Source organism: Sceloporus occidentalis, unplaced genomic scaffold (genome assembly GCF_023333645.1).
Source record: "Sceloporus occidentalis isolate IW3139 unplaced genomic scaffold, rSceOcc1.0.p SCAF_4, whole genome shotgun sequence".
In the NCBI taxonomy this organism is placed as follows: domain Eukaryota; kingdom Metazoa; phylum Chordata; class Lepidosauria; order Squamata; family Phrynosomatidae; genus Sceloporus; species Sceloporus occidentalis.
Genome location: NW_028316984.1, coordinates 52057332 through 52072567, shown reverse-complemented (window position 1 = coordinate 52072567; position 15236 = coordinate 52057332). Strand labels below are relative to the sequence as shown.

The 15236-nt window shown below is 45.7% G+C and overlaps 1 protein-coding gene across 3 annotated transcripts in view; it reads left to right on the top strand.

Moving 5' to 3' along the window:
- LYPD6B (LY6/PLAUR domain containing 6B) overlaps positions 1–15236 on the top strand; it is a 101543-nt gene that overhangs the window by 4830 nt on the left and 81477 nt on the right. Inside the window, exon 2 of one of the 3 annotated variants that reach the window (XM_089520056.1) lies at positions 1311–1337. The exons of the other annotated variants lie outside the window; for them this stretch is intronic. Within the exon in view, the coding sequence (XP_089376182.1) occupies positions 1311–1337 (27 nt within the window). The remainder of the gene's footprint in view (positions 1–1310; positions 1338–15236) is intronic. 3 annotated transcript variants of the gene reach the window in all.

Below are 15236 nucleotides of genomic sequence, written 5' to 3'. Positions count from 1 at the left end.
AATGAGATATAATTTAGAAGTTACTAATTGTGTTTAAGTCAACAGCAGAAATAATTCTGGAAGATATATTTTATAATAGTAATAACTTTATTAACCACTGCAAAGATGGTCTGAGCATGATACTAGCGGTGGTGGGGAGGCAGTCCCCAACTAAAAAGAGTTATTGAAATGTATTGAACTCACTGAAATGATTAAGTAACATTTGGTACGACTTTGAGCAGTATTGTTGAAAAAAGGACTTACTTTATAAGGTACTGGAATATGAATTGAATTCACAAGGGGCCCAGAGATCTTAAGATATAGGGCACAACAACAACAATAATAAGATGATGCTGATGCTAATACAGTAAAGTAGGGTTTGGAGTTACTCTTGTAATATAAAAGAAACTTGTTATACTATATACAGTTATTTTTAATGCTATTGAATGTAAGAAAATTACACAGTACTAGCTTATGAACACACACATCAATTTAAATATTGAAAACAGTGGACTAGAAGTCGTTGTTGGTAAAACATAATCTCCCTAGGTTTCAGTATACCCATTTGTATTTTTTAGCTGTTAACTTCTAGAGGCATAGATACGGGGACATGAACAGAGAATTATGTCAATTGTGAGGCAGTTATATGCTCTCTGTTTGGTCTTTTATGCCAAAATATATGTGAATTAAGTTATGTTAGACATAACTAATTCTACTTATCAGTACATTCATCAGCTAAACTGACAAACCAAAATCTACTTGGAATTTAAATCAGTTGTATTTGAGTGTATGAACTGGAATAAATTGAATTCATAGGAATATACATAAATCACACCATTCTTTTTGAGCAACACACATCAGAATTAATTACAACTGTGGCTGTAAATTCAAATCTTGGTTTTCCTTGAGCAAGCAGACTTGACTCTGATTCACAAAGTAATGAGTCCTGTTTGTTTGAAGTCTTGTTATAAATTTTGTTTTCTTTTCTTGTTGCCTCTCTTTGCTTTCCCTCCCACAAGTTTCTAGTGGAGCCACAAGTTTCCCCTGTAATTAGTATGTTACTATGTTTGTCTCATGTAAACATAGCTGGACAGACAACTTTGTTGTCTCTCTGTGAGAGTGTAGACCAGCAAATATCAATAGTGCATATGAGTATTCAGTTGTCAGCTGATTTTTTTTTTCTTTTCTATAGAGGAGAGAAACTAACTGGGTGAATTTGTTTGATGAGTCAGTAGATTGCAAAGCTTGAGAAATCTGTTTTTTATTTTTATTTTTTGTAGTGATTCGTATAAAGCAACTATGGCTTTGAGTTGGGTCTGCTTGCCTTCCAGGTTCACTTCCAAGTGCACAATCCCTTGGTGAGTCCATGTTCTTGCTTCTGCCATCTGTTGAACTCACTTCTGATGGGCTTCCAGTATTCAAGGTATTCTAGTGTTTGCAGTGGTGTGCCCAGAACAAACATGGACTCAGTGCAGTGCCTTGAAGTGGCAGGTTCACAAAGACCTTGCTGCAGGCCTGTTTTCCATTTTTTGCTTCAGACATTATGCAGTACTCAGAGGCACATCATGCAATAGTGATTGGCTATGTATTTACACTTTTTCTTTTCTAAGATCACAGGCCAGTTTCTGGACATTCGCACAGTGCTCAGTGTCAACTACAAAACCATTAATGCACTGAGCTTGGTGCTCTTCAGGATGTCAGCCTCCCATATGAAGTGCTTCCCTTTTAAAGATCAGGAAGTAAGACCGAGAGCTTAGAAAATTTTCTCTATTGGGCTGTTGTTTCCAGCATCCCCCAGACAGCATAATGGTTTCTTGGCACACTGTGATCAGAACTGTTAGGGACATCCACACATGTATGTTTCCCTTACTAAAGCAAATATCATTTTTCAGGTAGGATTGACATTCCCTTTCTCTCTCTCCAGTTGCCCCCCCACATCTTACTGAAAAGCTCCTGAAGCTGCCTTGTCTTGCGTTCCATGTTATGGGTGAGCAGACAGGCTCAGAGAAGTGTCTGGCTACATCCTCATTGCCACCCATGAAAAGATGACATCAGTGCTGGGATCCATCAGGGTCCTCCAGTGTTTCAATGCTGCTGTGATCATTGTGTGTCTGGCTATGGGAACGTAGCTAGACATTTCTCTCACGCTTAAGCACTTCCTAAGTGGTTTACAATGTGTAAGCTAATTGTCCCCAACAAGCTGGGTATTCATTTTAGCAATCTTGGAAGGATGCCATGCTGAGTCAACTCTGAGCCCCCTGGCTGGTTTTGAACTCACAAGTGGGTTGTGAGAAAGTGGCTGCAGTACAGGCATTTAACCGCTGCACCACCAGGGCTCCATGAAGCATGAAATGGTAATGCAGGGCAACTTCAATGGCTTTTCAGTAAGTCAAGGGTGGCGTATATGGCTTGGCATAGTATAGGCCCACGAGCAGATCTTTACACTATGTTGCAAGGCTATAGGATTGAGACCTGATTGTATTAGTATATTGCTTCCCACAATTGCATGCGTAATAAAAGACATCTCCTCAGAAAAGTTCTTACTTCACAGAAATTGACTTTTGGTAAGCAGAACGTATTGCTTTCACACTCAAGACCAGATATTTGGCAGACCTGTATCTTCTTATGCAACTCTTTGAGGGTTTATTATCAGGGTCACAGTTTGCATCTTTTTATACATTCTGATCCCACGCACACAACCATGGAACTGCTAATATGTATGTATGTCTCTGTCTGTGTTTGTCTGTGCCTTCAGGATGCCTATTAATGTATGGCAAACAATCCCATGAATTTGATAGGGTTTTCTTAGGCAAGGAAGACCCAGAGGTGTTTGCCAGTTCCATCTTCTGAAAACTGCTAATATACCTGTAGCTTTAATGATGACTCTATCAGTTCATCTGAGGAAGTGGATTGAAAAAGCTCCCACAAAAATAAGCCAGTTAGTCTTCAAGATGCTACTAAATTCCCCTCCCCCCAGCTCCATTTAATGCTGAAACAAACTAGCATACCTATCTCTTTGGAAAACTGAATCACTAGATGATTAGCAATAGTACTGAACTGGCCTTCCCAGACCTTACTCTACAGATACTGGACTACAACTTTGCTGTGCCAAACATCTGGAGGGCACCAATCTGAGGCAGACTGTACTAAGTTGATCCTTCTGTGACCTATAATCCTTTCATCCTTCTTGTGTTGATTTTTATTGGAGCAAGAGATACAATACTGAGAAATATGCAGATGTGTTCTTAACCTTGACTGTTGGAATTCCTGAAATCAATTGGCTTCTGACCTCATTTTGTTCAATGTGTTTATTAAAGGCATCTGTGTTTGTGGCATAATCTCCTTTACAGATGCCCACCCATTAGTTTCTCATCTATAGTGTGGGATTTTTTTAAAAAAGGTTTCAATAGTAGCATCTGTTATGCATAAATTGAGGCAGGAGTTACTTCAAAGTGACAGATTAGATGTAAATCTTGGTTAATGAAAAGGAAATGTTAACATTCCTTTTAGAGGAGAGAGAATGAAAACATGGAAGAGAGGAGAGCTTCCTCAGGTGCCTGAAATCCAAAATCGAACTGGATGAGTTTAGAGTTGTAGGAAGAAAAGATTATCTGTATTTGATAAGTGACTCATGATAGTTAACAGAACCATTATATTTTGAAACATGCTGTCCTTAGGGGTAACCTGTACATCAAATATGATAGATGACGAAGGTAACATCTGGATTTTGAGTGAAACATTTTAAGCATCTGCTTATCAGAAAAACCTTTATCTGCATTCATCATGGAAACAGATTCTTTGTTTATTCACATGAGGAAAGTAGGGTTGCACAACTCATGTGTTTATTCTCATGTGAAGGCAAAGGCTTCCATGGCCAGCATCCATATTTTTTGTTGGTTTTTTGGGCTATGTGGCCATGTTCTGGAAGACTTTATTCCTGATGTTTCGCCAGCATCTGCGGCTGGCATTTTCAGAGAATGCTGGCATAGAAGAGAATGGGGTGTGTGTGTGTATGTGTACACACACACACACACACACACACACACACACAGACTGTGTGGCCCTTGGTTGAGAGGAAGTGATTTACACGTTTGTTCTCAATTAATGGATGCTATTTTTTTTGGTTAGGTTCCCAAGACCTTTGTAAATACTGTATATTTCTATTCATCTCTCTTCTCCATGACACTTGGCAAACATGTTTTTAAACTGAGGAATGTTTAAAAAAGAAATTGTGAGTAAGAGAGTGACACGGTGTGGTATGCTTGCATTTATGTGATGTCAGCTGTGCCGTAAAAAATTATAACAATTTCCTAATGTTTGTGTGTGCCAGAAATAAGTATTTGTGTCCTCAGTCTTCATTAGTAGTGTGTGTATGGTACAACTTAATATACACACATTTCTTGAGTGTATCCGATTACTTAGGTTTGTAATTGCTGTTTCTGTTAATTTCAACTTGTTAACAATCCTGTTACATAGATGCAAACAATCTTATTACATAGGTCAGGGCTGGCAAATAAAGGCCTGTGGCCCTAAATCCCTTTCAAGGGTCCTGGTATGACCAGCTACACCTCTGCCATATTACTTACCCTCTTAGAGCTAGCGTGCATTTACGAGGAGTGCTCTGATAACTTTCTTAAGTGATGGGGAAGAGGGCAGAAATGCTTTGTAGCCTTCTTACACCATTTAAGGCCCAGGAGAGGCCTCTTTTATCAGTAAGAAGTGAGTAGAAATCACATTCTGTTAACTTCCTATTTCAAAAAAGCTTAAATTAACTCATTGGCGGGATACAGACGGGCAAAAAGGGGTGTATTCATGACGTCATGAAGGTAGAGCCTTCAGACGGGCCTTACCTGAATGCCGCCATGAACACGCCCCCCGCACGCCCCAAGCGGGAAGAAGCGGCATTAAAAAGGTGCTGCTTTTCTCCGCTTCTTTTCCGTTTGATGCGCAGCTGCGCAGCTCTGTCTGTAAGCTGCTGCACCGGTACGTCAGAATTGCAACGCCACTAATTTAAGTTGCCCATTTAAAAGCTCCGTGTCAGCTGCGTCGCATATTGGGTCGGGGTCCGGGACATGCGTGGTTTGCAGTCAGGCTTTAATTGCAGCGTCCGCTGCCATGCAGCTGTGGAAGCTGCGGCACAGCTGCGGCGCATTTTAAGTCTCGTAACCCTAACCCTAGAGCTCCATGTGCGCATGCGTTGCTGGAATCGCGGGAAGTTGTAAGTTTTGCCGGCGGATGTTTTGGTTGTAGAAAGTGATAAGGGAAAGTTTGGAATTTAAAGTGACCCCCTACACACATTCCTGCGCCATTTTCACCTGGGAACGGGCACAGTTCGGCTGCTTCTGGCACAGCTGTGCGGTGGCTCCCCTTTGCCACCAGGCAGGATGGCTCAGCCATCCACCAGCACCCCGAAAAAAGGCAGGGGGACGTCTTGGTCTCATGCGGAGCGTGTGAGGGTCCCGGCGGGCCAGCCAGCCAGAGCGGAGCCTGTGGCGGTGGAGGAGGAGGACGAGGATGAGACCCCGGACCTTGAATGTGCCCAAGACCTTTCGCCTCCCAGGGCATGTGTTCCCTCCCAGCCCTATCTACTCTAGTCTACCCTTCCTGTTCCCTCCTCCCACCATGCCTGGCTCACTGGTCCCCAAACCAGCAATGTCCAAACTCTGTCCTTCCAGGTGTTTGGACTTCATCTCCCAGAATCCCCAGCCACCTTGCCCTGTGGTCTGGGATTCTGGGAGATGAAGTCCAAACGCCTGGAAGGACAGAGTTTGGACACTGCTACCTCCCAGCACTCCTGCCTAGGTTTAGACTGCACAGTTACGCCTAAGCTGTCACATTCACACACACAGCCACACTGCCGCAGTTGCGCATAATGAACCACACAAGTTTTTTTAAAAATAAACTTTTTTATTAATAACAACAATAAAAATCTTATTTACAACTATTTACAAAGGGAAGGGGGATGGTAAAGGGTGGTGGTGAAGGGGATGGCACAGGGGGCAGGGGAGGGAAGCTGCTTCAGGGAGGGGGAGGAGGCGGTGGGGTGGGCAGCCGGCGGAGGATCTCTTGGAGTGTCTGCTCCATGGAGGACACTCTCTCCGCCAGCTTCTCCACCTTGTCCTCCAGCGCAGAGAACCTCCGCTCCATCCGGTTCTCTGTGGGGGGAAAAGAAAGAGGATGGTTAGGATCAGCCTGTGGAGCCCATCACCCACTCCCACAGGCAGGGTTTCTGGGTGCCCCCGCTCCCTTCCCTGGGTTCACTTCCACACTTACCTTGCTGCCGGGCTTGGAGGACTCGATCCAGGGTCCTGGCATCAAGGGCCAAGTCCCCTGGCTCTGCTGGCAGGCGGCGGCTCGGGCCAGGCTCCTCAGCGGCGGCGACAGCAGCAAGGACTTCAAGCCCTGCAAAAGAGGAAGAAAAGGCCCAAGTTACCATGCTGGCATGGCAGAGGAGGGCACAAGTGTCGTGGGGGCTGCAGTCAGGCAACCCCCACCCCTCACCCTGGGGACCTACCTGCCGCCAGAGGAGCCTGCTCTGGCTGCGGAGGGGCCACAGCAGCTGGTCCTGGCTGTGGCCCACCCTCGGGGACATCCTCGTCCCCCGAGGATGGTGGAGAGGGCGACCTGGCACGGTGCCCTCTCTCCCTCCGCCTCCGCCTCGGCCGCACGCCTGCAGAAGGGAAGAGGAGGGATGGCATTGGCACCATGCAGGAAGGAGAGGAGGGCAAGGGAAGGGTCAAGGAGGGGAGGACAGGGCATGGCAAGAGCTCTGACTTACCTGGAGGACGGCGATCTTCCGGTCTGGGCCGATCTCCCCTGATCCACAGGTCCTTCAGCCGCGAGAAGAATGGTGGCCGCCTGTCAACCGGGGGCTCCTCTCCGAAATCCTCAAGGGTTTCAAAGAACGCTGCCTTGAGAGTTTTAAACTTCACTCTACATTGGTGCAGCGTTCTTTGAAACCCTTGGTTTCGGAGGGATCGAGAGGCCTCGAGAAAATGCCCCCGGTTGGGCTTGTTGGTGCTGGCCATCACCCTCCTCGCAGCTGCCTGTGGCATCAGGGAGTCCAGGAGGATCCCGACCTCCTCATCGGTCCAGTAGGCGAATCGGACCGGGACCTTCCTGCGTGGCGCTGCCATGTTGATCGCCGTCCTGGGGTCTTGCACAGTTGCGCACGGATATATATGGGCACCTGTGGCTCAGGGCCGTTAGGCCAAGGTGGTCCTAGGCCAATGAAAGCTTTCAGAGGAGCAGTTTGAATCTGTCTCCCAATAGATGCCCTCTGGGTGCCCTATTGATACATTCAAATGAGCCATTAGGAAAGCTTGAATTTGAGGGGGATTGATACATTGTCAAAGGGGCAATTGGCAGTTGGAGCTGATGTATCTTTTTCACCCAGGAAAAAAGGCGCCAGGAGACCTTTTGTGTGTGTGTGTTTGTGTGTGTCCCCCTCAGGCACGTGGCAAACCATGCCCACAGCACAGATCAGGAATGATAGGCAGACACAGGCTGTGGATAATGGGATACATTTATTCATGTGCTTATGCTATTACAGGACATTGCACTCTGACATCACAGATGATGGCATAGGAGCCATCCTTCAGATTCTCCTTGTCAGAAAAAAATCTGCCAGGGCATTCCTCACAGTCTCCCCTGCTTTCTTCTTCTCTTTCTCTTGAGCCTCTGTGATTGGTGCCAGGATGGGCAGCACAAAACGGCGCCTATATCGCATGCCCTCATCCAGGACCCTGCCCTTGGTCTCACAGATGTTGTGCAGAATGACACATGATGCCAGGATGGGCACCACGTTCTCCTCTGCCACCAGGAGTGGGGCAGTGAGACAGCGCCATCTCGCCTTCAATCTGCCAAACGATCTCTCCACGGCCCCCCTCACGCGATTCAACTTCTTGTTGAAGAGCTTCTGTTTGGGAGTGCGGGGGGTCTTAAACGGTGTCATGAGCCACTTCCGAATGGAGTAGGCACAGTCAGCCAGTATCAGGGGCCCGATCTGCTGGCCTCTGATGTTGATGCTGGGGTTCCCTTGCACATAGATGCCAGCCTCCATGGCCTCGTAGATAAGAGAATTCCGTGCCACCCTGGCATCGTGGGCTGACCCATGTCATTCGAGCTCCACGTCCACGAATCTTCCTGTGTGGTCACATGTCCCTTGCAGGATGACAGAATAGGAGCCCCTTCTGTTGACATAGGCATTCCTCAGCCCCAAGGGTGGTATGATCAGGCAGTGGCACCCGTCCATGAGGCCAACCACTTGTGGGAAGCCGCGGCGACCAAAGGCATCCATAATCTGTGGGGGAAAGGAAGGGAGAGAAACAGAGGAATTGAGATGACAACTCTTTTACACATGCGCAACTGCACCATAGCAAGAACAGCAAATGTACAGTGAGGGGGTGACACTTGATACAGAATATCACAGAGCTGCCAAAGATGAAAGGGAAGGTGGTCTGGCTGTCCCTACCTCACGTGCGTTCCCCAGGTACACGGTCCGTGACAGCAGCAGCTTCTCCATGGCCAGGGCAAACTCCACCACGATCTCCCCCACGGTGGCAACGCCAGTCCCAAACAGCGCCCCCGTCACAATGTAGCTGGACTTGTGTGCCAGTGAAAAGACACCAATGGCCACTCTCTTCTCCACCGGGATGGCTTTCCTCATCACTGTGTCTGCCTTCTCCAGTTCTGGGCGCAGGATGCCCACTAGCCTGTGGAAGAGGGCACGGGGCATTCGGAAGAAATGCCTCCATTGCTCATCAGACCATATGGTTGAGACAAAGTTGTCCCACAAGTCTTGGGATGCAGGGACCTTCCAGCATCGGCGGAGGCGTGCCACTCTGGCCAGGGCCATGGCACCGCCAACAGTAGCCTGATGAAGTGCTATGGCAGCCACTGCCGTGCGCTGTTCTGTGTCATCATCATCATCACTACTGCTGTCATCCAAGTCTACAGCTGTTATGGTGGTGGATGATGGGACCTCCATTGCAGCGGCAATGGAGGCGGAGGGGCCGGAGGGGGCGGAGGGGGCAGAGGAGGCGGAGAAGACGGCGGTGGCAGCGGCGACAGCTGTGGCTGTGGATTGCAGCTTCAGGAAGAGCACAGGGAACAAAGGAGAGGAGGCATCCATGATGCCAGTGGTGGCACTCGCAATGCGCAAGCGGGCAAGGATGCCAACATCAGCTGATCACCAGCTGGCAGGAGGCCACCTTTGTTCTTGGGCAGGGCGGGGGAAAAAGTTTAAAGGTGCCTGGGCGCTTTAAATGTGCACATGCGCATTCCGCAGCTGGCAAAAGGGAAATTGCCGGCTGCTGCTGGAGTGCCGCAGCTGCGCACTTCTCATGCGGCAAAAGAAAAAAAAAAGCCACGGTTTGGGCCGCCCGTGCGGAAGCTGCCCCTTTCTTTGCGGCGTCCTCCGAGGCGGCGGTATAGAAGCTACGGGTCCGAAATGGACCCAGGTGAGGCGTCTTCACTGCCCCCCGTGTGGAAGCCCCGACACCTGAAGCACGTCCCCGGGGCGGGCGGTCTGGAGGCTCCGTATTCAGCAGAATACACCTCCAAGACGTCTTCCCCTGCCCGTCTGTATCCCGCCATTGTGACCTTAAAAAACAGTGGAAATGCCCCCATACCTTGTAGAAGGCATTTTGAAGGAGTGGGGAAAGGTATTTTTTTAAAATGCACTTTTGTTTACCCCTTGGGGGCCCTCCAAACATGCTGTAGATGCCCTCCATACCTCCTAGAGGGCATTTTCAAGCATTTTGACCCATGGGGGGCACATATGGCTCACAGGCCACACTTTGCTCACCCCTGCTTTACATCAAGCATACATATTCTAGTATTACAACAGCAACAGTAGGTGGGTAGCTGCTTTTCAGAATTCATTTTTTTTTAAAAAAAAATTGTGGCTTTTGGAGGTTTCAATCAGGGCGAGAGACAACTTGTCCTTGTAGATTCCTTTTCTCCACATTTCCTTTACATGTGTGCTTGGATTAAAACTCAAAGGTGAAAGGCAGATTGAAATGTGCCATATTGGTAAATTAGTTAAAGTGTTTAATGCAGTCTACTGAGCACTACACCTAAGAAATCTCAATTGAGCATTATGGAGGTGTGTTTCCTTCTGTCCCCTCCACAGCATGCCACTCCTTGTAATAGGACATTCCAGGGACTGGAAAGTTACACCCCCCCCCCCCATTTAACTAAAAATGCCCATAGGTTCAAACTATGAGGAGAAATAAGGCTTTGTTATGCTACGTGGTGAACAATCTCTCTGTGGGCACTGTCAGTTGTGATTCATAATCATATTTTGCATTCAACACAGTATTTGTACTAAATCAGGTATTCCACATCGGTTTTCATGATGTTTTCAAGATTGACGAGAGAAACCTTAGTTACTACGTGTAATAAGGATTAGTTTTACATTTTTGCATGGCAGGGGTTGCCCTGGATGGCTCTATGACCAGAATTCTGTATGGGAGATGTGCATGCTTAAGCCACCATAGTTATGGTGTTGTGCTTTGACTCCTGGCAATCAATGTTCGCCTGTCACTTGGGCAGCACATGACTGATGTTCCCACCCCCTTCTGTGAGTGATCTCTGGTGCAAGAGGTAGAAGTAGGTTTTCTGCCGCAATTCTCTCTTGCACTGGAAATCATTCATGGGGGCAGGGGGATGACAACCAGCTGCTTCCTGAGTAAAAGGGGAGCAGGCCCCTGTTGATTGCTGCCACAGAAGTAGGAAATGGGGGACATTCATGCTCCCTATGTAGCCCCTAAACTAGGGGCTACATAGGGATCATGAATACGTAACAGTCATGAGTGCATAACTTCAGATTATGCATTCATAAGTGCTATAGAGGATTCCAGCCAATAAATCTATGTTTTTTTCAAACTATCTAACCAGAGCTTCTGTTTGCTGTCTTCAAACAAAACAAAATACTTTCCATATGTAATCACTTGCAAGTTTCAGATTTGTGTTGTTATTGTTGTTGTTGTTGTTGTGTGCTCTCAAGTCATATCCAATTTATGGCGACTCTATCACAGGATTTTCTGGGGCTGAGAGTGTGTGACCTGCTCAAGGTCACCCGGTAGATTTTCATGGCTGAGCGGGGAACTGAACCCTGATCTCCAGAGTTGTAATCCAACATTCAAACTACTACAACATGTTGGCTCTTCAAATTAGCCTCATATGCTTTGTTGTTGTGTGCCTTGAAGTCATTTCTGATTTACGCTGTACCTAAGACAGCCCTCATGGGGTTTCCTTGGCAGGATTTGTTCAGAGAGGTTTTGCCTTTGAGATTAACTGAAAGAGAGAAGTTGGTAGCATGAGCTTTCGTAGACTTGAGCCTACTTCCTTAGATACACAAAGTGCATCTACACGCTATGCATGTGAGGAAGGAGGCGCAAGTCTACGAAAGCTTGTGCTACCAGCCTCTTTCGTTCAGTTAATCTCAAAGGTGCTACTAGATCCCTTTGCATACTGATTTTCCAGACTAACAAGTCTTTGAATTCACTTAAATGGATTAGTATTATCCTCTGGACTAGAAAACAAAGGCATTTCTTTTTAGTGTTCTATCTGTGTAAGTTGTTGTTGGTGGTGTCTGTGTGTGTTCAAGTTGTTTCCGACTTATGGTGACAGGTGAACTGTCACAGAGTTTTCTTGGCAGGATTTCTTCAGAGAGGGTTTGCCTTTGCCTTTGCCTTCCCCTGAGGCTGAGAGTGTGGGACTTGCCCAAGGTCACCCAGTCAGTTCGCATGGCAAGCAAGGATTCAAATTCTTGTCTCCCAGTATCCTAGTCCAACACTCAAATCACTACATTATGCTGGGTCTCTTTTTTAGCTGGTATTGGGAGTGAAAAAAATCTGAGTATTGCCCATGGTCACCCAGTAGGTTTCATGGCTGAGATGGGATTTGAGCCCTGTCTCCAGTATCATAACGACATGTTGACTCATGTAACAATTATTTATAAACTCACACAAAGGTATGCATATGTATAAAAATAAAAATGTGGGGTTTCATTCATTCACATACAAGCCTGTCTACCCCCCCCCCCCCTTTCCCCAAAGCCATTCCCCCAGGCTTCATCCCACTGCTGCTATTTCACACCATGCTGATCAGGCTTGTAAAATCTTGCCTTGTTTACATTGTAGGAGAAGGCAGCCCTATTTGTGCATATGGATGGCTGTTTCCTTGTCAGCTAGATGTCAGCTTGATCAGAATGTGTTATTGACTCACTTTTCAGTGAAAGTTCTTTTGTTGTTTTTAAAGGTCTTGCATGATAGGTAGAAGCAAATATTTAAGCAGTTGACAACTAACAAAGTATAAAAGGAAAATTCTTCTAGCTTGCTATCAGGCCCTGTAGACAAAGCTAGCATTTACATCTGAATAGGGAAATGGGTCACTATTTTAGGAAGGTAACACCTTCCAGGTGTAATTGCAGATTGTTGTTGTCTTTATTGACTTATGGAAACCTTTGGTGAAACTTATCATGGGTTTTCTCTATTTCTTAAAATATCCTTATCTTGTATGCTGCCCTAACTAAAGATCTCAGGGCAGCATACAACAGAATCAACTAGACCAATTTTGAACAATGTAAACAATAAAAATGATGTTAAAAGGCCAAAACATATTAAATAATTTAACATGTTAAAAGAAAACAATGTAAAATGAGTTAAACAGTCTACAAAACAATGGACCTGAGCAGAACTGTATACAACCAATTACTCCCCAAACTGAATTTGCTGCATTGCGTCCAAATCCTGGAAAAGAGCTGGACTCCCCACAGAAACACAGAAATGGCCACGTTGGGGTAATTTCACTGTTTAAAACATAAGTGGGGTTTTTTTTTGGAGGGGGGGGGGCTTCTGCTTGTTGCATGGTCAGAAGAGAATTCTAACCTGTGTGACTGACAACTGTCAAAGTGAATTGTGATGGTGTGGGACAGACTTACACCATCATAATTCATGAACAGGAGGCCAGCCAACTGTGTTTTCTACTTGGTACTGGAATTATAGCAACATCTTATTGTTTCGCACTAGTTTCACTTTTAAGAGCAAGCTGACATAAAATGCATCACAGTAGTTGGATGTTACTAGTGCATGGACTACAGTGGCTAAGTTCCCTATCCGTGAAAATCATGTAACATGCCACAGATTAATGGTCATGGGGCTTAACAGGTCCCCCAATGATACTTTCTGGAACTGGCCTTGTAGATAACAGCAGAACCACTGTAGTCCCATTCAGCTAGAGTCTGTCCAGTAGGATAAGATAACCAATGGTGTCAGAAGCCACTGAGTTATGCCAAAAAATCAGGACGGCACTCCCCCTGTCTTTCTCCAAAAAGGTTGTCAGTTAGGGCTACTAAGACCATTTCTGTACCACACCCTAGCCTGAAACAAAACTGAAATGGTTCCAGGTTATCTGTTTCTTCCAAGAACGCTTGAGGTTGCCCAGCCATCATACATGCAAGCACCTTGCCCAGAAAGATGATAATCAATGGGATGGTAGTTCTCAAGAGAGTTTCTTTTCAGGAGAGGGTTCATTACAGCATTCTTCATAGCAGTAGGCACTACCCCCTGTTAGTTTACCAACCAATTTCATTTTACTAGATCTTAAAAGCCAAAATGGACAAAAGTCAGGCTTACATGTAGTGGGATAGACTAATTCAAGTATCTTGCCCACATCCTCAGGCCACAATAACTGAAACTGATCCCAAAGAATCTGAACAGACAGTGCACTGGAGACTTCCCAGTGATATCAAGTGGTATCAAGTTCTAAATGAATACATACCACTTTCTCTTCAAAGTGCCCAGCAAATTTTTCACAGCAAGTAGCTTAGGGCTCCATTCCTGCTCTCTCTGGGACCAATCCTCAAAACTACTCACCTCTTCGAATAAACCACCTGGGTGGCATGTTGAGAATGAAATCCTAGAAGCACAGTAAGCCTTTTGACTGGCCTCACTGTTATTTAAGAGGCGCAATGAAGAGCCCTCATCCATTTTTGGTCGTATTTGCTCCATGTTCTATACCACCTACCTTCTAGCCATCTTGCTTCGATACCTATAAATATAAAGCTTTTGGGAATCCTTTAATTTCTACAAGTCTCTTGGGGCTTACTATCTTAATCAGTTCCTCACCCCTGCAAGGAGTGTCCACTGTCCTAAACCAAACTCTCTTAATGCCTGGGATAGGTGGGAGCAATCTTTTTCCTTTTGTTTCTGATTTCCATCCTTAATATCTTTAATTTTCCTAGTATTTCCTCACAACTTTTGGCTTCTCTTTTGTGCTTGCATTTTCATTCTTGAGCAGCATCCTTCTTGATATGGTTAATGGTAATGGAAGGTTCCCAAATGGTACTCATTAGTACAGCTTTATTAGAGCTTCACCCCTAATAATGGCTGTGTATCGTGTCATGTCCATATCATCTCAAGTACTAGAGGAGTAAATCCAGTGATCAGCTTATATCAGATGAGCCCTGCCTAGTGTGTTGATCCTTGGAACACTTCAGATTATTTAAATCCCGCCATTGGGAACCAGATGCTGTAAAACTACATTGCTGCTACTGCTTTCAAGGATTTTTCTTTTAAGCGCAGTTTTACAAGGGTACCACTGTGGCACCCTGAGGCTTTCTATATAATAGTGAAAAACATTCCTTCATTTGTGGCCTTGGGATGTTTGTCCCTTACACAGTGGCAAAACAAATCTTGCTCTTTCAGTTGATTCTTCCACCTTCTGCCTGCAATATCATTAAACGATGCTGCTGACATATAGAGGACCATAAAGTTCCCATGTCTGATTGGCTCTACATGGTAGGATCTCACTGCGTCAACAGGTACATGTAAAACTGCTAGAATGCTTCCTTCAGTATTGTATGGGTGAGCCAGTGTGGTGAAGTGGTTTGAATGTTGGGCCATAATTCTGGAGACCAGGATTCAAATCCCCACTCAGCCATGGAAACTTGCTGGGTGACCTTGGGCAAGTCACACTCTCTCAGCCTCAGAGGATAGCAAACAAAAATCCCCTCTGAGCAAATCTTGCCCAGAAAACCCCATATTTTTGCCATAGGGTCACCATAAGTCAGAAACAACTTGAAGGCACACAACAGCAAAACATATAAATAATTGATTTTACAGGTATACAAGTGACTCAGTAGTATGTACTTTAGCTGAATAAGGACAGCTTCCACATAATCAAGTCCTTCAGAGCTTGCTGACTGTAACTGCCAGTATCTGTGATATAGGTGATGATGAAGAATGCTG